General features: G+C 36.7%; 1 protein-coding gene across 3 annotated transcripts in view; it reads left to right on the forward strand.

Moving 5' to 3' along the window:
• The window catches only part of htt (huntingtin), a 43,727-nt gene that overhangs the window by 10,077 nt on the left and 14,360 nt on the right, over positions 1 to 19,290 (forward strand). For all 3 annotated transcript variants that reach the window (XR_002544080.2, XM_022070338.2, XM_087357545.1), the window contains exons 12-34: positions 78 to 238; positions 727 to 1,033; positions 1,344 to 1,471; positions 2,226 to 2,380; positions 2,618 to 2,715; positions 3,726 to 3,981; positions 4,266 to 4,390; positions 4,992 to 5,177; positions 6,002 to 6,210; positions 6,497 to 6,629; positions 7,280 to 7,440; positions 8,537 to 8,685; positions 8,889 to 9,031; positions 9,125 to 9,361; positions 9,486 to 9,715; positions 10,139 to 10,278; positions 10,757 to 11,000; positions 14,073 to 14,163; positions 15,308 to 15,487; positions 15,963 to 16,216; positions 17,105 to 17,257; positions 17,861 to 18,011; positions 18,858 to 19,025. Coding sequence is in view for 2 of the 3 variants with exons in the window: in XM_022070338.2 (XP_021926030.1) it covers positions 78 to 238; positions 727 to 1,033; positions 1,344 to 1,471; positions 2,226 to 2,380; positions 2,618 to 2,715; positions 3,726 to 3,981; positions 4,266 to 4,390; positions 4,992 to 5,177; positions 6,002 to 6,210; positions 6,497 to 6,629; positions 7,280 to 7,440; positions 8,537 to 8,685; positions 8,889 to 9,031; positions 9,125 to 9,361; positions 9,486 to 9,715; positions 10,139 to 10,278; positions 10,757 to 11,000; positions 14,073 to 14,163; positions 15,308 to 15,487; positions 15,963 to 16,216; positions 17,105 to 17,257; positions 17,861 to 18,011; positions 18,858 to 19,025 (4,059 nt within the window). In the remaining variant the exon portion in view is untranslated. The remainder of the gene's footprint in view (positions 1 to 77; positions 239 to 726; positions 1,034 to 1,343; positions 1,472 to 2,225; positions 2,381 to 2,617; positions 2,716 to 3,725; positions 3,982 to 4,265; positions 4,391 to 4,991; positions 5,178 to 6,001; positions 6,211 to 6,496; positions 6,630 to 7,279; positions 7,441 to 8,536; positions 8,686 to 8,888; positions 9,032 to 9,124; positions 9,362 to 9,485; positions 9,716 to 10,138; positions 10,279 to 10,756; positions 11,001 to 14,072; positions 14,164 to 15,307; positions 15,488 to 15,962; positions 16,217 to 17,104; positions 17,258 to 17,860; positions 18,012 to 18,857; positions 19,026 to 19,290) is intronic.

Below are 19,290 nucleotides of genomic sequence, written 5' to 3' on the forward strand. Positions count from 1 at the left end.
GCCACAATTTTTGTAATTTGTTTTGGCCAGTGGATTAATCTTTTTGCAGTTTATTGTGTTTTATTCTCTTTGTACAGGTGAAATTGGTGGAAGTGGTGAGTCAGTTGTCATATGTTACCATCTACCACCTGACAGGCAACTCTGACTTCCAAGAGAAGGTGATTAGTTCTATAGTGTTTGTGTTCCTTAAGGATGAAGATGTGAGAGTGAGACATGCTGCAGCTAAAGCAATTTTAAGGTAACTATCTGTTGACTCAGTGTTGTGGTGGGCTGATTTGCCAAAATTTTGATGAATCTGGCTGTCTCCATCTTTAAGTCCTTGGAGATAGCTAGGTCTCTGAAACACTGGTAAACAGGTATCATTAACCATTAGAATAGAAATAATATTAGCTAAAAAATGCGATGGAAATTTGAAGAATTCTGTTGTAACTGAAAATGTTATATTAAATTGTTAAATTTAAAAATAACATGCTGAAAGCCACAAGCCTGAGGATACATCCCCTAGTACCTTCTGGGTTTGAGACTAGACTGGAGGCAGTACTAGATGTGGTGGTGAAGAAACAAATTCCTGTCTTTCTCAGGAATTTAACCCATGTTGTCTAGTCCATAGCCATTTAATGCACAGACTGAATTGTAGCAGATTAAACACAGGATAATTTACACAGATTATGCCAGTACTTCTGTAAGGAATTTGACAGTTCATCTTTTATTCTGTTTGTTGTGCAGAGTTATTCCAAAGCTATTCTTCCCTCTGGATCAGCCACAACAGGATGCTGCAACTGTCAAAGGAGCTGGGTACAGTGAGCAGTTCCTGTCTGAGATGTTGGCACCTTCAAGTGATTCTAGTGGTTCATCTGCTATCCTGCAGCGTACAAACATTAACAATCTGCCAGCACCATTCAATGTTTGCTTCCCTTATGCAGTTTTTGGAAACCCGCGTCTCTGCTATCGTCGGAGTATAGACACATCTCTGTCTAGAATTGTGTGCCTCTTGTCCCAGTCTTTACTCATGTCTGCCAGCAAATATCTCACAGTAAGTTTGTTTTGTTGATGTTGTTTGCAGTTTCATGACCACCTTCATCCCTTACTGCATCTAACACATATAAAAAGAGTAATATTAAATGTTTCCTGTCCTTCTTAACATGGTAAGCACAGTAAAAGAATAGACATTCAAATTAAGCAGTCCATTAGCATCAAGATATAGTGAATCTGTCTGATATGTGTGGGGTCCATGCCATCACTTTTACACTGGCCGGCACAGTTAACACATTTACTGTTACTCACTCATTCTCTCAGTGCCAAACATGACTTGATCTTCATATTTCTCCTTGCTATATTTGCAGTTTGGTTGTTGCGAAGCTTTGGCTCTGTTGTCTTCACACTATCTTACAACAGTTTACCCGAAAGCATGGAATTGCTCTCTGAGCAGTAAGACAGGTGGCCAGAAACCTAATTCCAGAAGAAACACCAGGTGAATGTGCATTTGTTCTTCATGTACTATTTCTAACTGCTCTTAAATTTTCTTTTAAGGAAGATCCTAATTTACATGTGTTTGAAACAAAGTGATCAGAAAAATTAATTTGGGCCAAAGAAGGATGAAGTAAGTGAGTAATTTAGACAAACTTTGTGATTTATACTTAAATCAGGGAGCCTGTGGTGGGTTGGATATGTAACAAAAGTGGTAGAGGAAGTGAAGTGTATAAAATTCTGCTGGGGAGACTGAAACCCTTTGGAAAACATCCATTTGGTTGACTGAGATGGAGATATGTGAGATTGGGAGGTTAATGAAACTGACTCAGAAACATGTCCAGTGGTGGGCTTTGGCATTCACTGTGCTGAACCATTGGGTTCTGCTGCTACAAGGGTAGTCAGTTAGTATGTAGGTTATTTTTACCACAGTTTATTCCAACTCATAGTACTGTATTGACTGGGCTCTTAATTGAGAGCAATGGCACATCTTTCTCAGTTGTATAATATTTAACCATTATTGGAACAGTTTTTGTAATGGGAAAAACCATGTTCTTCTAATGCTGCACTAACATTCTCTGTTACCAACTACATGGACCAAGATCTTTGGGGAGACCCGTTATACACTGGTGTAAGACCATAACAAGCCACTGGGCCTAAGACTTGGAAAGCTGATGATGATGGAAGAATTTTTATATTTGCCTAAGAGAAACTAATGTTTTTTTACATTTTGTTGTTGTTTCTGAATTATTCTGTAGCCAACAGGGACATGAAGTCTCATCTGCAGATGCAGTTGTCAGTCCTGCAGCTGGTCTTTTCTCTACCACATTGGCTGTCCTGACAGGATCTCCCATCTCATTAGATCTTAGCTGCCAGCAGTGGCTGATAGAGTTGGCAGGAAACATATTCTCAGGTATGTTAGTCTTTTTCAGAAATATAGTTTTACATATGTATGGCTTGTTTGTTGCTAACGCTGTTTGCACACTTTGTGTTTGAATGGAAAAAATCTCTTTTTTGTCATGAAAACTTCTGTATGCATCTGTGTTTTGAGCATGTGTGCAGAAGAAGCTTGGGAGGGGATTTTGTGTTCATGTCAGTGGACTCGTACATTTCACTCTTTAGTCTCTTAAATGTGCTTGTATATGTATAGGCGTGGCAGTGTGCAGTTTACGCCCCAGTGATAGCTGCATTCCTGGAGAAGCTGCTGAACGTCACAAGCAACTCTGGGGAGTACTGAGGGACAAACAGGTACAGAATGTGTTAATATTGAGATGTGGCATGTGGTACTTCAGGACACTGGCCATGTTGTTTCCAAAGATGCAAGTGTTATTAATGGCTATTCATATTGCTTCATTCAGCTACCATATGCTAGTTCTAGGAAAGTACAGCAGAATGTCACATGAATTGGCAGAACATGAATAACTGGCAGTTGCCCAAAAACTTGCTAATCTGCAAATTCTAAATACTGTGTGTGTGTGGGTGTTGATGCAGCTGAAAAAGTTGCCATTTCACAATTAGTAGCAGGGTTGTTATTGTTGTTTGTTTGTTTTTTCTTTTCTTTTTCATTTAGGAACGTCAGGTATGTAGTTCATGTTGTACCCCTTTTTTCTTTTTTGCCTTCCCCTTTGTGGTATTTAATGGGAGTATCAGCCATGCTGGGAACACAGAATTTTGTTGTCGGACCATCCACCCATTAGAAATGAGGAAGCAGTGATGTGTTACAAACCTCCAGTCCTTGGGTGATGGATACATTTGACAACTTGAATTATTTCACATGACTTCATGTGTAACTTTAATTGTGAATGTTCATCCTGGGTGATTATGTAGTATGTTATACTTAATAATACATAAATGTGGTCATATATAGGCATGTGTGCATCCCTGTGGAACACTTTTTAAAATCACTATTTCCATCTGTCTGTCCATGTGCATATAACAATTGAGATCAGGTAACTGGAAGTCCACGAAAGTCCTAAAATGTTTTACACATTCAGAATTTGGTTAAAATAGGACAGCAATAACATGCACTTTTATGAAAGCCTATATGTGTTTCTGCACACCTAAGGACTGAATTCAGAATCTATCTTTGTTAGTGTGGTTACCCTGGTTGACTGTCAAAGGTCACATTCTGGTCAACATGCCAGGATTGTTGCGCCATGTTTCAGTTTTTAATTTTTACATTGAAAGGTTATAGATATTTGTGATTAAATTGTGCTACTGAATCAAGTGAAATAGAAGACACTTTGATATGTTTGCAGTTGTCTTCATGTGCTGAGATGCTTCTGCTGCATGTTGTGCGCATACTTAACATATTTGTCCACGTCCTGGAAGAGCTGGCACCTACTGTTCCAGCACCAAAACCATCACTTCCCTCATTTTCTACTGCTCCATCTCTCTCTCCTATTAAACGCAAGGGGAAGGTTGCAGAAGTAACTGTGGGAACAGCAACAGCAGCAGGAACAACCTCAGAAGGTGGTCGCACTAGAGGGTTGTCACCAGTAAAGACTTCTTTAGGTATGTAACTCTTTGGAGCAAAGACCTTCTTGAGAAGCTGATAGAAAGAGCCAGTCAAGGGATTATTCACCATTTATGGAGCCAGGAGGTTTGTTACCATGTTTACAGGAAACTACAGGATCTCGTCTGGAGGCAGCTGAATTCAATGCACATTCAGACGCCAAGCATTTATTGTTAATATGGTTTTAAATTAATTTGTATGATAAGAACATTCTCATTTCTTGTTGAAGTAATTTGTTTGGTATTTGTTTAAAACATCGTAAAATTGTGTGTATTCTTTCTAGATAAGGAAGAGAGGTCTAGCGAGGATAAGAAAAGTGGCCGAGGGACATCTTTGGGATTCTTTGCTGGTATTTCTCACTACATGAAGATACATGACATTATGAAAAGTGCATATACCAATTATAAGGTGAGACAATTACACTGCATGAAAATAGTATTGTATTAACAAATCTATTTTAGACTCATTTACTGAGGTGCACTTGCTCTTAGTTACTAGATTACTTATGCTTCTGCATGTAATTTAAAATGTGAATCATTGGTATTCACAATAACAGTATTCTCAGGTGCCATAAATAGTTAGGTCTGTGACTGGTAATTGTGAACATTATATATTTCAAAGATATATTGTAATATATTTGTCCTAATTCTGCTTTTTAATTATCTGCACATTAAATTATGCCAATGCTGTACAACTAAATGTTATTGTTATCCATTTTAGAAGGCTGAATTTTGTGTCATTTTTAGGTCTTTGAATATGTTTTGAAGTTAACTTTGTTTATTTTGCAAACAAACTGAGCAACCTTTTTTTATATATATTTATCATTGTGTAACTTTCTCATCCTTCTTTTATTCCACTCTCCTGAATCCAAGTTTTCTCCTGTAAGGAAAAAGGGTTGCTAGTGACCTCGCCAGTTTCTTTATTACTCACAGACTTCAGTACTCATACAGGCTAGAAAAGCACTAATCTGTATCAAAATAATATGTACTGTGTTTATTTCTTTTAATAGATAACCCTGGATTCAGGAGCAAGTGAAAAGTTTGTGAGTTTGCTGCGTGTGACGCTTGAAACATTATCACAGTTGCTTGAAGTGGGAACACTTAATGAGGCAGGACGCATTGCAGAAGAAATTCTCTCATATCTAAGATTTACAGTCAGTGTAGAGCCTACAGCTACTGTGAAATGTGTACAGCAGGTAAAAAAGATTATGTTGTGTTTTTTATTCTGTTTGGTTTAGTATGAAGGCAAGTACAAATTTAGGACAATTTGATCATAATTTTGGCAAAGTAATCACGTAGTAGTGCGACATATATTTTTGTGTATTATTTCCATACTTTTCAATGCATTTTGTCCATTGCCCCTGTTTTCCATTTCTGTCAGAGCAAAATATATTTTGTTATATAAGCCATTCTCACACTGCTTCTTTTTATTGTTAATGATCATTTCGGATGCTGAATCATCAGTGCTGATTCTTGGGTTATCCCAGATATTGATTGAGCTGTTCCTTAACCACAGTGCATGTTACAGTTGATGTTTACTGGACTCAATAGCACTTCTTTAAGTCTCTTCACCCATCTCCAATCTTTCGTTAGGCTCTTACAAATTGAACTATCATTCCTCTGTAAATTTGAGTAATTTTCACACCCTCTGCCAATATAAATCAGATCACAGATCTATGTTCTTTGATGCTATCAATAGCTGAGCCATATGAAACATATCCCAGTGTTAACATACCCTAAAAGATCATGAAAACTAACTAGATTAACTGGGTGCAACTGAGGAAAAGTTCATATTGTCCATTGGCATATCTGCCATGTAGTTTAGTGCTGCCAACACCACTTTAAAAACAAACTAAAATTGCATTTCCTTTTTCACATTTCTTATTTCAAGTTAATTTCCTGCCTTGGCAGTTTCTACAAGGTGTGTTGAACACATTGCATGAACTTGTTTTGTATTCCTTTGGTAATTTATAGATCTGATATCCATAAGAATTTTATCATGCCACTTCTGAACTTACAGTTGTTGAAGTGCCTATTTGGGACCAACCTATCGGCTCAGTGGGTAAAGCCTGATGACAATCAGCGGACCTCATCATCTTCATCAAGCTGCACTTCTGATCAGAATAGTGAGGGTTTCTATGGTGTATGTTTCCAGACTCCTTACAGACATTTGACAGACTTTGTTACATCCCCTAGCAATAAGGCACAAGACAAGGATGAAGGATTCATGTAAGCTTGACCTTGATTTACAAACTTCTGCATACTGAATTTTTTTGTCATTGACTGCCTTTCCTTAGGTGCGATTTAAATGTCCAGCATATGTTTTAAAAAGTATAGATGAAACTAGATGGTTTCATTTCTATATGCTTGTCTAAAATATTTCCATTCCAGACTTGATGTGGTACAGTGTTTGAAATTAAGAACATTCCTTTATGTATGGCAAGAAGTAAATTATTAATTGCCAACATGATAATTATGATTGTGGTGAAAATAATTCATTTTCTTGTTTTTATAGGTGGATGAACTGTTTGCGACGGAAATCAGAAAGGAAAGGGGCTGCATACAAAGGTTTCATTCATGGAGCTGACAAAACTTCATTGGCTTCATACATTAGATTGTTTGAGCCAATGGTTATCAAGGCTCTCAAGGTAAATAATGTCTGAAGATGGCTGTCTCCTGGGTAGTCTGGTAGAAGTTTACAGACATTTCAGAGGTATTTGTTGCCTCCATCATTAGGTTGAGTAAAAAATGTCCTTGTCTGTTTTATGTGACAGAGATATTGTATTTTGTTATATAATTAACACTGTTTTCACAAACTTTAGTGACTGACATGCACATTTTTAAAGATGGAGTGTTATGTAGCATATGATTGCTTGCTTGACCTAACATTAAATGTATAAGTGAAACATGTTCGCTATAAAATGGGATAGGTGCTAAATGTGATGCATAACAAAATATGGCTTATATTATTTATTTACACTATTTAGGTATTTATTAATCCAGTCTTTATGTCATACTCTTGTTTATCATGTTTATTTGGTACGCTGACAGCTTCATTAAACCTTAAAATAAATGCTTTTAAACTCGTAAAAATGTTTCATGCACAAGTTTTATTGATGATATGTAATATCGCACCATACCAAATTTAATGTTATGCCTAGAATGGCTCATTAGTGCTTCTCATAGTATTGGATGGCAGATATATTTCATGCATTTGCCATGTTGATGTATTCATTTTGAGCATAAGGGTCTTAACAAAAGTTTGATGTTTTTGTGACTTGAGAATTTATGTTTGCAGCAATATACAGTTACAAGTGATGTGCAGCTTCAGTGTCGAGTATTGCTCTTACTGAGCCAGTTGGTGCAGTTGAGAGTCAACTACTGTCTTCTTGATTCTGATCAGATTTTCATTGGATTTGTGCTGAAGCAGTTTGAATTCATTGAAGAAGGACAAATTCCGTATGTTTATTTCCTCAATTTCTTTACAGCATGGTGCCTGTTTCTTATCATTAAAATATATATATAATCACTCTAAATATTATGTGTTCTGTAATTCAACTTTTAAATGAGCACTTTGTTAACATACTTCCAAAAAATTGGTTCTTTTCATGTTAGTGAATTGAGCCAGCAAGATGTGTTATAGGCCTGCTATAATCTTATCTGATTCTTGCTTAGAAGCTTATTTTCTATTGCTTGTAATTCATGTAAATATTTTCAGGTGGCACAGATGTGTGAACTGTTTAATTTTAAACAGTATTTGTTTGTTGCCTTGGGCACAGAGGTATGTCTTGTATGTGTTATTCCAGATTTACTAAACAGTCTGGAAAATCTTGCATTGTCTATAGCAGTAGACTGGGTAGTGAGTGGGTTAAAACTTCTCATATAAATATAAATGATGTTCATACATAGTTGCAAATTTGCCATTTTACCTTTAAATATGATACAGACAAGGCACAAATCTATGTATATTGTATATAAAATATTACTTCCTTCTAACAAAATACAGTGATTACTTGTCGAATTAGCCCTATTAAAAATTTGGATGTTGTCTCCACATGTGCTTGTTTTTTTGTACCAAAAACTAATAGGAGCTGTATTTAGACTGATGCAAATATTGATAGCTGAGTGCTTCATTCATGCCCTATGAACATTTCATATTTTTATTTGCCCAATGTCCATGTAATGGAGAGATTATCAATCAACGCTTTAGTTGTTCACCATTTCCTTCTTCTTGTGCTTTTGAAGAGGTATTGTGGTACATGTGTCAGATTTCTGTTGAATTATGTGTTCAAGCTCTCAAATGTCACATATAAAAATTTTCATAAAAGAGCAGGAAATTCTTGCATGTTCTGTTGTTCTGTCACATTCCTTGGATGTGTAAGATGTAAAAATGTCAGAATTCTATAGTTTTGATGATCAATTGGAACCACTCAACATTTTTGAGAGGCAGATAATGTTTGCTTTATAATGATTTAATTTCCATAATCTTTCAAAGTACAACTAGTTGGATGTAGAAATACAAACTCAATTGTGTAAGCATAAATTTCTTACTTAGGAATGCTGAAGAGCTGATACCTCGAATATTCTATTTCTTGGTGCACCTGTCATATGACGAACATCATTCTAAGAGTATCATTGGTGTGCCAAAGGTAATCCAGTTATGTGATGGGTTAATGGCAAGTGGACAGTCACCAGTCACACACTGTAAGTTGTAGCTTTCCAAAGCTGGATAGTCATGTATACAAAATATTTTGTTCTGTGATTCCCCCCACTCCTTATGCATTTCTTTATATAAAGTCATAATATTATAAAATGTATTGCTGCCTCTTGACCTGAGGAGCTGGTGATTAAATAGCCCAGACATTGCAAAGCTGAGGTTGGTTTATGGGTGGTTTTATATTGTTTAGGTATTCCTGCACTAGTTCCAGTTGTGGAAGATGTGTTTTTAATACGTGGTTCAAGTAGCACTAGCAGCTTTGATATGAAAGAACTAGACACTCAGCGGGAAGTTCTGGTATCCATGCTGTTGCGGTTGGTCGAGTACCATCAGGTCAGTCTGCCTGATGTTCAAACACTTCACCACAGTAGCAATTTCACAAATATAAATTGCCTCTCAGTTTCATAATGAACATTTGTGAAACAGGTTTTGGAGCTACTGAGTATGGTACTTAATGAGAGCCGTGAGAGTGAAGAACGATGGCGCCGTTGGTCACGTCAAGTAGTAGACGCACTACTCCCTCTTCTGGCACAGGGTCGAGTGAGGCTGGAGTCTAGGGAAGCTCAGCATTCTCTGCAGCGTTTGCTTGCGTCTGTTGCTCCCTGTGTCTTGAGGCCTGTTGACTCTCTTCTACGTACCCTCTTCTCAGAAGCTCCACAAATGGTGAGTTATTTTATCTTGTGTATTTGTTTGCTTACTTTTTATATGTTGCTTAAATATGTTAATTTAGAAGAAATACCCTGTCCTAAGCCTGATTTTGTAATGTGTATTATATCTTTTGTTTCAGCATAGCACTACAGTAGTAATGGAGCGATGGTTGGGTATGGTCCTTGCAATCCTACTACTTCTCATATCTCTGGGGAAAGAAGAAGTAGTTCTTGCTCGCCTGGAAGAATTAGAACTATGTCTGCCACCTCTGGGTTCACTGTACAGGCCAGCTGAAAGACATGATCCTTTGAATGTGGCAGCCACAATTCCCAAATGCAAGCAGTTACCACCAGAGCAAGTAATGGCAAGGTCAGTAAATTTGTCATGATAGCTGTGGGTTTAAAAGTGTTTCTACACTAAACTATTTATTGCAGCAGTTCTGAGCAAAACGATTTGAGTTGATTTTTTACCTAGCGTTTTTGGCAGATTATAAGCAGCAGGATTTAAGTTTCTGCATGACATTAATGAATGAACAAGAGGGGATAAAATTCAAAGCAGGATATTAAGCATGGTGTGAATACAGCGTCAGTACAAGAAAAATTGTGGATGTTACTTGTGGACAGCAACAGGAATCCTTTGAGAACAGTACAATTTAACTAACTGCATAAGTATTCAATTTCTTTCTCTACCAATCTTGTGTCAGTTTTTTAAACAAATATTAACATAAGCCTTTAAATTAATGAAAATTGTTGGTGTTAGCAAACACTTCTTGCTTATATACTTCATTTTCAGGTTCCTTATGCAAGTGTTGGGGCTTGTAAGTAATCACATACATGGTTCTGTATATAGTCCCCTGACAAGTGACGAGACTTTGTATCTACAGGAACAGTTCTCACATTTCCTGTTGTACTGCATCTATATGTTTGAATCAGGTAATATGTTATAGCAATAAGTGATTGTTTCATTTAATTTTATTCATGTGTCATGGAATTTGTTTTGTATGTTGGATATCGTCATTATATATATTTTCTTTTTTCAACCGTCATGTCAGTCATGTTTCTTTCAAGTGACACAGAGTCTTGTCTGTCACATTTGCGTCTCTTTTACATAACATCAGAGATTATATGATGTGTAGCAATAATAGAGAACTTTTTGCACCAGACCATATGAGTTATAATGTCTGTCACTTGTTTTGGTTATTATATTTGCTACTGTACTTTTCAGACTTTGATGTCAAAATTTGTAATTAATGTCATCTTTCATGTTTAAGACTAGACCATATTAAGTGTATAGAGTTGTGAATTATGCATTGAATTACTGTATGTAATTTTAAAGATGCATATTTGTACAGAATTATGATCGTAGTTGACATCCTGTTACTAACAGATTGCTATAATTGCTTTTTTGCAGGCAGATACTGTCGTGTCGCTACAGCTGTAATGCAGATGGTACAGCAAGGAAAGGAAATGGGGAGTGATCCTAACTCATGCTTACCAATCAACGACATCAACAATTTATTTTTGGAATTGGCTCCAAAGTGCCCTATGCATATGTTCAAGTGGTGCTATATCCTTACCCTCGTGAACTTTAGTGACCAGACTTTCTGGGCCCAGATACTACGCACTCAACCACATGACCTTATTCTTGAACAGGGGTATTATAAAACAGTCTTTTACTTCTGTTTTAGTCATGCTTCATGACTAAATTTCATGATTACCCATTTACTAGCATTTTGCCTTAGCCTTTAACTGTTTACTCTGTTTTATTTATATCCAACCAGATATTTCTGAAAAAAATTAAAACTAACTAGATGGCTTGTGGAACCTGAAGGTTCATTACCGAATTAACTAAAGCTCTCCACTGGTTCCTGTCCTGGGCCAAGAAAATCCAGTTGCCTTCAACTCCTACTTCCAATAGATCCCACTTGATATTATCCTTCCATCTATGTCTCCCCAGCAGTCTCTCTCTTCCCCTCAGGCTTCCTGACCAATAACCAGTGCTCACCTCTTGCCCAATCCATGTGAGCCACATGCCCTGCCCATCTCATCCTTCTCGACTTAATCACACGATATTGGGGGAGGAGTACAAATTTTTAAGCTCATCGTTCTGCAGTTTTCTCCTCTTCTCTCCTAGGCCTCCTCAACACCCTATTCCCAAACACCTGCAATCTTAGGCTGCGGTCACACTGCAAGCATATTCGCGCGAATTGACGGTCGGGCGAACTATCAAACACGTTACAAGGTATGTAACTGGTCACACTGCAAGTGAAGTTATCGCTCGACATCGCTCGTCGTTCAAACATGTTTGTTTCCATTCGCGCGAAGAGATGGATACTGAAAAATTAATTCATCTTGTTTTCAATGAGAAGGCTTTGTATGACCAAAAAATGAAAACTTATCACAACAGAGAGGTTTCAAGGAAGTTATGGCAAAAAATTAGTGAGGGTTTGAAAGTTTCAAGTGAGCAAATATTGCAGTTTAAGTTTATTACAAATACTTCCTTGCTACACTAGTACAAATTCTATGTTTATGTTTGTTGAAGTAGTGGATTGTGTGTGGCACGGATAATTAGAGAACGTTGAACTGTTGGATAATTTTACCTTCACTTCTGTTAAAATAGTTTTTAAATGCATCTCTGTTACAAGCATGTTGTGCTGACCTATTATTTGATCGTGATTGTTTATATTTATTATGCTTGCATTTTGTCGTGTCGACGATGTGATAAATGGATCATAAATACCTCCCTTCTCAATAATAATATTACGCAACAAGCATATGCACTTTACGATTAAATTAGCTTTATCTGGTTCAGTTTGAGTACACTTATTGAGTAACCTCCATTTGGCTACATTGGCATATTCTGCTGTTCTCCATGCTCTGGAGAGTCTGTAATTATAAATCTGTTCATCTCTTGATAAATCTAGTTTTGAATATGGTTTCATCAGATAAGTCTTTAAAGGATATGCATCATCACCTAATAAAACATGTGGAAGTGACAAATCAGTTTGAGGAAGATTTGCATTTTGTGGTAACTTCAGCGATCCATTTTCAAGGGATTTGTAAAAACTTGATGCAGCGAAGGTTCCTCCTTCACTCTGTTTTCGTACCCGCCTATATCAACACATACAAATTTATAGTTTGCGTCACAAACAGCTTGCAAAATAATGGGAAAGAATTATTTGTAGTTATAAAACTACGTGCCATATTTTTCTGGATATGTTTTCCATCAATGCAGCCGACACAATTACGAAAATGCCGTATATCAAAGAATTCAGCAGCGTTCTGATGGTGAAATACAGTTTCGGAAATTACTCTGTTGTTGTTGTTGTTGTTGTTTGTTTGTTTGTTTTTTGTTGTTGTTGTTTCCCCCCCCAATAGCATTTATTAAAAATTGGTATGTATTCAACAACATCCTGTAATAGTCGTGAAATTTGGTTGGTTGCAAGCTCAATTTATCAAAAAGTGTGTGAAATTCACTTTCACATCTGTCATGGTATATATCATTCACCCAACATCGTCGTGCCTTCCTTCCAGCTACTAAAAGCTTAAGCAAACTGTTCTCTGACAGATACATTTCTTCCTCGAACTCCATTTTCATACTGATGGCTCGCGCCATAAACGTTTGCGCGTTATCGCTTGCAGTACTACCACAATAAGTTCACCTGAACTCGCTTGATAACGCCCGACCGTCAATTCGCGCGAATACGCTTGCAGTGTGACCGCAGCCTTATGTTCCTCCCTCAGAGTGAGAGACAATTTTTTGCACCCATACAAAACAGGCAGAATTATTGTTTTGTATGAACGTGATTACAATTGCATGTCATAAAATAGAATCACGCATTATAAGCACATGATGTGAGAATATCAGCTGACATAACAAAAGATATAGTACTGGAGGGAACACATAAGAAGAGTTAAAATGAGTATAAGTGGAAAAATAATAGGATAGGTAAATTCGTTTTAGTGTCTCAGGTGCAATATAGCAACATATAAAATGAACTTAGACCAGGAAGAATATATTAAAAATGTAATAAATTAAATTAAAACAATCCATTAAAAGATACTTTGGCAATAAATATGAGACCAGATCATACAACATGCTTTGTAGGACTGTAATGTATTGCAGTGAAGCATTGATTATAAAATTCGAAGATCAGCAAAGAACAAACATTTCAGGTGAGATTCCAGAGGTTGGAACTAGGAATTAAACTGAGAGAGATAATAACATGTGAAGAAGCATGAAAAAAATTACAAATGGAAAATGTATGATAGAGAGATATGACTTGGACCAATTGTGGAAAAAATGTGGGGGACAATTTTAAGAACCTTTGAGTGGGATTTCTTTCCCAATTCCTATTATAAAAGAAGGAGATATCATTCTAATTGTAATGTAGGCTGTGATGCACTTCGATGAATGGACCAAGTGTAGCCCTTCAGCCAGATGTGACCAGTGCAAAACATCTGACATGCCAGCAAAGTTATGTTTTAGTAATGACAATTGAAGAACATTGCAGTGAAATAGCTACCATTCTTGCTTCATTTTGGGTTGAATTCTTGGCCCAGAGGCCGGCTATCTCTTGTGAGGCTTTTTCCTCTGTCCATACAAGCAAATGTTGGTGTAGTATCTTAAAATAGGCCTCTTCTCCTGCATTCCAAAACTTGTTTGCACATCCAATTGTAATATGTTTGTATTAGAATGTTTAGTTTCTTGAATTCTTTGTTTCTAGACCTGTTCAAGCAGAGAGCTGTGGGCCATCTCCTTGCATAAATCTAGAGTTGGTGCGGAAAGGTGGCACAATCCTGTACTGTGACTATGTAGTGAGTGTAAATTGTCTAATTAACCCCATTGTTTGATAACTCTATTATCTGTGTAACCTTGGCTCAGCTTCATACTTCAGGCATATAATATGAGATCTCTTTGTTCAGGGGTTTCATGAGAAGGGGCTGAAATATGACTCTCAAGTTATAATATGTATAAAGGAATTTAAAACTTGTTATCAGAGTTCTGTAAATATTTTCTTCATTTGGAGTCATTGGTCTCACTCACTGCATAATGTACTTTGTGCAGTCTATTACAGCTAAGCTTGTTCACAAGCGACTAGTCTTAGTGTCTGAAAACAAACATGATCAGCAGTTATCTTTCCATAACAGCACTCCTCAGAGTTTCATCATTTATTTTATTTCTCTTTATTTACTTACTGTAGACTGCAGTATTCATATAGTGTAAATCAGGGGTGGCCAACCCAAATGATCTTTCGGGCCACTTTGGAAATGCATCATAACTCCGCGGGCCACATATAAAATTATATATCCCCATATTAGATTTAGATACACTATAGACATTTTTTTTGGAGTGAAACATAGAACCTGTTATATTAGATGTTCCAAGATGCACGCGCATCATGAGTTTGCAGAATATAGTTTAATTATTCTGCGAACTCATAACTGTAAACTCATGAATAAAACAGGCAATATCTGTCATATATTCGCAAGAATATTATTTTAAAATCAAAGTTAATTTTTTCTCATAATTTCGACAGATAATTTTTGAATATATGGATGCACAAATAATGTATTTTTTTAATACATTGGTTTTCACTACTTTGGCCATTATAAAATAAATATATTTTGTAAAAGTGTGATGAATCTCGCGGGCCGGAAAAATGTTCAAGGCGGGCCACATGCACCCCTGGTGTAAATGAATGAATGAGAGAAAGAGGGGTAGGTGATTTAACAACCCTAGCATCACAATCTGTTGTACGTCCCCTAAGTGCAATCTGAGGTGGCAAAATGTTGGTACAACTAGAGGTTCACAGTGACATAGAACATCTGAGGTTTTTTCTATGTTACGACATCTGTCACAGGTGGTTCTCTGTATCAGTCCTAATTTGAATTGACTCCTTGATTCCATATTTGAGTGTGTATGTCTATTTGTATTTATTTACTTATTTCTGTTTCACAGTGTGAAAATATGAATGATGCTGAGCAGCTCACTTGGTTGCTGGTGAATCATATCGAGGAGGTGGTGAGTTTGTCAACTGAGCCACCAGTACAGGAACTTATTGCTGCTGTACATAGAAACCCAGTAGCAAGTGGATTATTAGTTCAAGCTGTAGGTGCACGCTGCCAGAAACTCAGACAGGTTTGAAATAACTTTATTATTGTTTCTCAGGGCCATATTAATGTGGATATCAGGGGTTTTCCACTCTTCATTATATATGGACTTTATTGTTCCATTACAGAATTAATTTGTTTAGCATCATGTAATGGCAGAGACTGATTCTGATATAATAATTGTAATGATAAGATAGGTTAATTCTGTTTTGCTTTGTGTGTGTGAACTGTAATTGTAGCCTAACACAGTGATGTTTCTGTGTAATATTTATCTTCTTCCAGTATTCAGTATTCTAATTATTGAACTTCTCCATTTGAGGTTCACTAAGTCTGCTGTCATAACAATATGTGAAAGCTATGCATAAGGGATGTTTTTAGTGGCATGTACATGTAGTTATGCTGGGTCTCTTTGTTAAAGAAATTCTGTGCTGAGATTAATACTATTTTAATTATATAGCTGAGTAACTGATATTTAATTTTTTTAAATAAAACTTATTTTTTAGCCCAGTTTTGTGTGTCGGGTTTTGCACTGCCTGGAAGGTGTACATCCTTCTCAGAGTGGCACTCTTCTCATCTTGCTCATACCTCGATTGCTTGGTCATCCCCAACTTGCGCCTGCACGTCTGGCAGGTACACTGGCATGTCGCCGAGCAGAATTACTCCTTACATTGTCTGCAGACGAAGTTGCAGCTCAGCTCTCTGAAGCCGATCTGAAGAAAATTATGGACATTTTACACTCCACTTCACTAGCTAGGAAGTTAGTATCTGCAAGTAACCAGAAGAACAGAAAGTTTAATTTTATTCAATATTCCATTCGAAAGACTTATTTTATTCCTCACTGTTATTATCAGCATTGCCACTACTGCCACTGCCATCCCCATTGCTCTGAGCAACAACCACCACTGCCACAGTCACTGGAACCAATATTGCCACCACCTCCTTATTTGAGTATATTTACTGCCTTATATAAAGGCAGTAAATATACTCAAATAAGGAAGCAAGAGGTTTATGACTTTAATTCCAGTTTAAAGATATTGAATGTAATGAAGATAATGGAAATAGCACAAAAGAATAAAGTTTAGTTTAAAATTAAAATTTTAAGAAGTGATAGAACCCAGTAACATCTATTTATTGTGTCGAAGCAGTCAATTTTGAGCCCAAAATGTGGTCAAATTTCAGGCTTTGAAAGAGGGTTGTGTAACTGCTTATATGAACTTGTAGATTATGAATGTAATGTTTTATATGAAAGGAAATAATTTAAAGCTCAAATTATCTGCAGTTTAGAAATTTCTGAATTGGACAGGTTTTGATTCATTCTTAATTATTTAATGGCACTTTCTCAACCACATAGTGTTGAATAGTGGGATAATGAATTGAATAGGATGCAGTCATGATCTGTTTATACAGTAGTGTCCTATCACTTAATGTGGGGTGATTGAGGAAAATCATGGTAAACCTTGGGATGAGAAGCCGGTGTTCAGAGGCCAAATCCATGGCTTCCTGAATACAAAACAGGTCATGGTGTTTGGTGGGCAGTTGAAATCAAAACATGAAGACTTGAATGAGGCTTATGTGTGTAAGAACAGCACTTAATTTTATTGTTTGTGTTTTTGTATGACAAAAATTAATATCTTGTAATTTTCAGACACAGTGGGTTATTGAGCCTCCTCAATAAACTGGGAGCACAGTACTACAATATTCCTCCATTGGAATTAGATCCAGGACAAACATTTGATCCATCTGATATTCGTTCTGTTACTATCAACAGGGCTTGGTTTCTAGCACAGGTGACAGCCAGGTTAGTAAATTGGTACAGATAATTCAAATCCAGTCTTTACCGCTTTACTTCTTGTACCTCTTGAGTAGGGATGTGTGAGCATTCATATTTTGAAATTCAACCTCAAATCCTGCCTGTAAATGTGACCATACTCTGTTTGGAACGTCTACAGTGTTCATGTAAGGAAAATGTACATAGCAAATGGAGTGCCAGAATTTCATGTACACTAGAGTAATGTTCTCCAACCTTTCTGACTCACAGCACACCCTAATTTGTCAAAGACATGATGGCACACCACAAAATTTTACCTCACAAAACTAAACATGGCCATAAATATGTATCCACATCTGCCACATACCCTTTGCCATATTAAATCATACAGACATGGCAGCCATATAGGCTTGTAGTTTGGTAGAAATTTATCAGTGTTTTTCAGAAGTTAGATATTAGGGCTCATTGCCTGATAACAGAGGCAGCTAGGACCTCTGAAATGTTGGTAAACTTCAACCAGACTACTTGGCATTACAACCTAAAAGACAGCCATCTTGCTGGTTTCGCTTACTAACAGGTCCCTCCAGTACAGTTATAGTTGAAAGTTGTGAATATCCTTTGCTTTGTATGCAGGTGCTGTCACTGTAATCAGTCTGGAGCTGAAACAGCCCAGCTACTGAGCAAACTGGAGTATGAGGAAATTGTGTCCATTCTCAGCTGCAAAGAGTTTAATTCCCTCAACCTCAAGGACTGTCTAAAATTAGGAACACAGCTTACTCTCCAGGTGATTTCCTTCTTCAATAATAAATTGCGCTGTGTAAATGTGATACAAACTCAAGACATAACTAAAAAAGAAAAGTAAATAACAGATAGTTGATTATACTGTTCAAGTTCTTTGCCAGAATCAGTTCATGTAGTCTCATTTGGGATGTGAGTAACCTCTTCCCGAAAGTAAATTTAGGAGTTGTTTGGGTCTTTGTGTTCACCTGGTATTATAGTTTATCATTGTATAGTAGAAATGTGTTACATTCTGTCATGTAAGAAAGACACTGCAAAAGTAATTTGAATATAACCTGAAGATCGTTTTAATTTTTCTATTTTATGTTTTTGTTTAACACACGAATTTACTTCTAGATGAAAGATACTGCTCCACAATTTGTTTTATTTCCTTTTTTGCATTTCCAGTAGACCATTACAATATCATGTTGTCACTAGTCTAGCTTTATTATTTCCCATTTTTTGCCATGAACATTGCTCCTCAGAATAACACAGTACCTCACAGCACGATGCAATACAGCACAAGATCATATAAAAAATACTGAATTTTTAAAAATTGTTTTCTGTTGGTTTCCATTTATTGGTGGTGCTTTAGTGTTGATTTTGCTTTGTATTCTGAGGACCAGAGAAATGTTTCAGTAAAGACAGGTTTTGCTTTATATGTGTTCTGTTTAGATATCTTTTCTATGCCTTATAAGAAATAATGCAAGCATGGCCAATTAAAACCATAAGCATAATTTCCTCTTTAATAGATTTGTACATTTATTCAAATGATAGGAATAAAATGTATTGCCTTGTTTGAGACAAGTTACTTGCTGCTAGAGTATATTTTACTGAATCTCTTTCATAACAGGCTTATCAGAACTTACCAGCATCCCAGGTTGGCTTTAATGATGTGGCAAATTATGTAGCTGCTGACCAGTCTGTGTCTGTGTTGGAATCCCCGTTGTATAGAGCTGCAAGATTGTCAGTATTGCAGCATGTCGCCAATATTAGGGCTTTAATACCAAAACCACATCAGGTAAAGTGAAGATAAGTATTTTCTATGTATGATTTGAGGTTTTCACAGTGGTGAGTATGAAGATTTCTGTCTTCTGGGTTGTTGCACCGTGTAGTATGGTAGATGTTTAAACATCGTGGTAAACATCTACCATACTACATGGCGCAACAACCTGGAAGACAGAAATCTTCAAGTATTTTCTAAATCAAAACAGAGAGGGTGAGTGAAGCAATGAACATTCATTTTCTGAATGTGCATCTGTCAGTGTGTCTCTAGACTTGCTCTC

The sequence above is a fragment of the Zootermopsis nevadensis genome, unplaced genomic scaffold, assembly GCF_977971745.1.
Source record: "Zootermopsis nevadensis isolate Lab colony 2312 unplaced genomic scaffold, Znev_1.0 Znev_ptg000028l, whole genome shotgun sequence".
NCBI lineage: Eukaryota > Metazoa > Arthropoda > Insecta > Blattodea > Termopsidae > Zootermopsis > Zootermopsis nevadensis.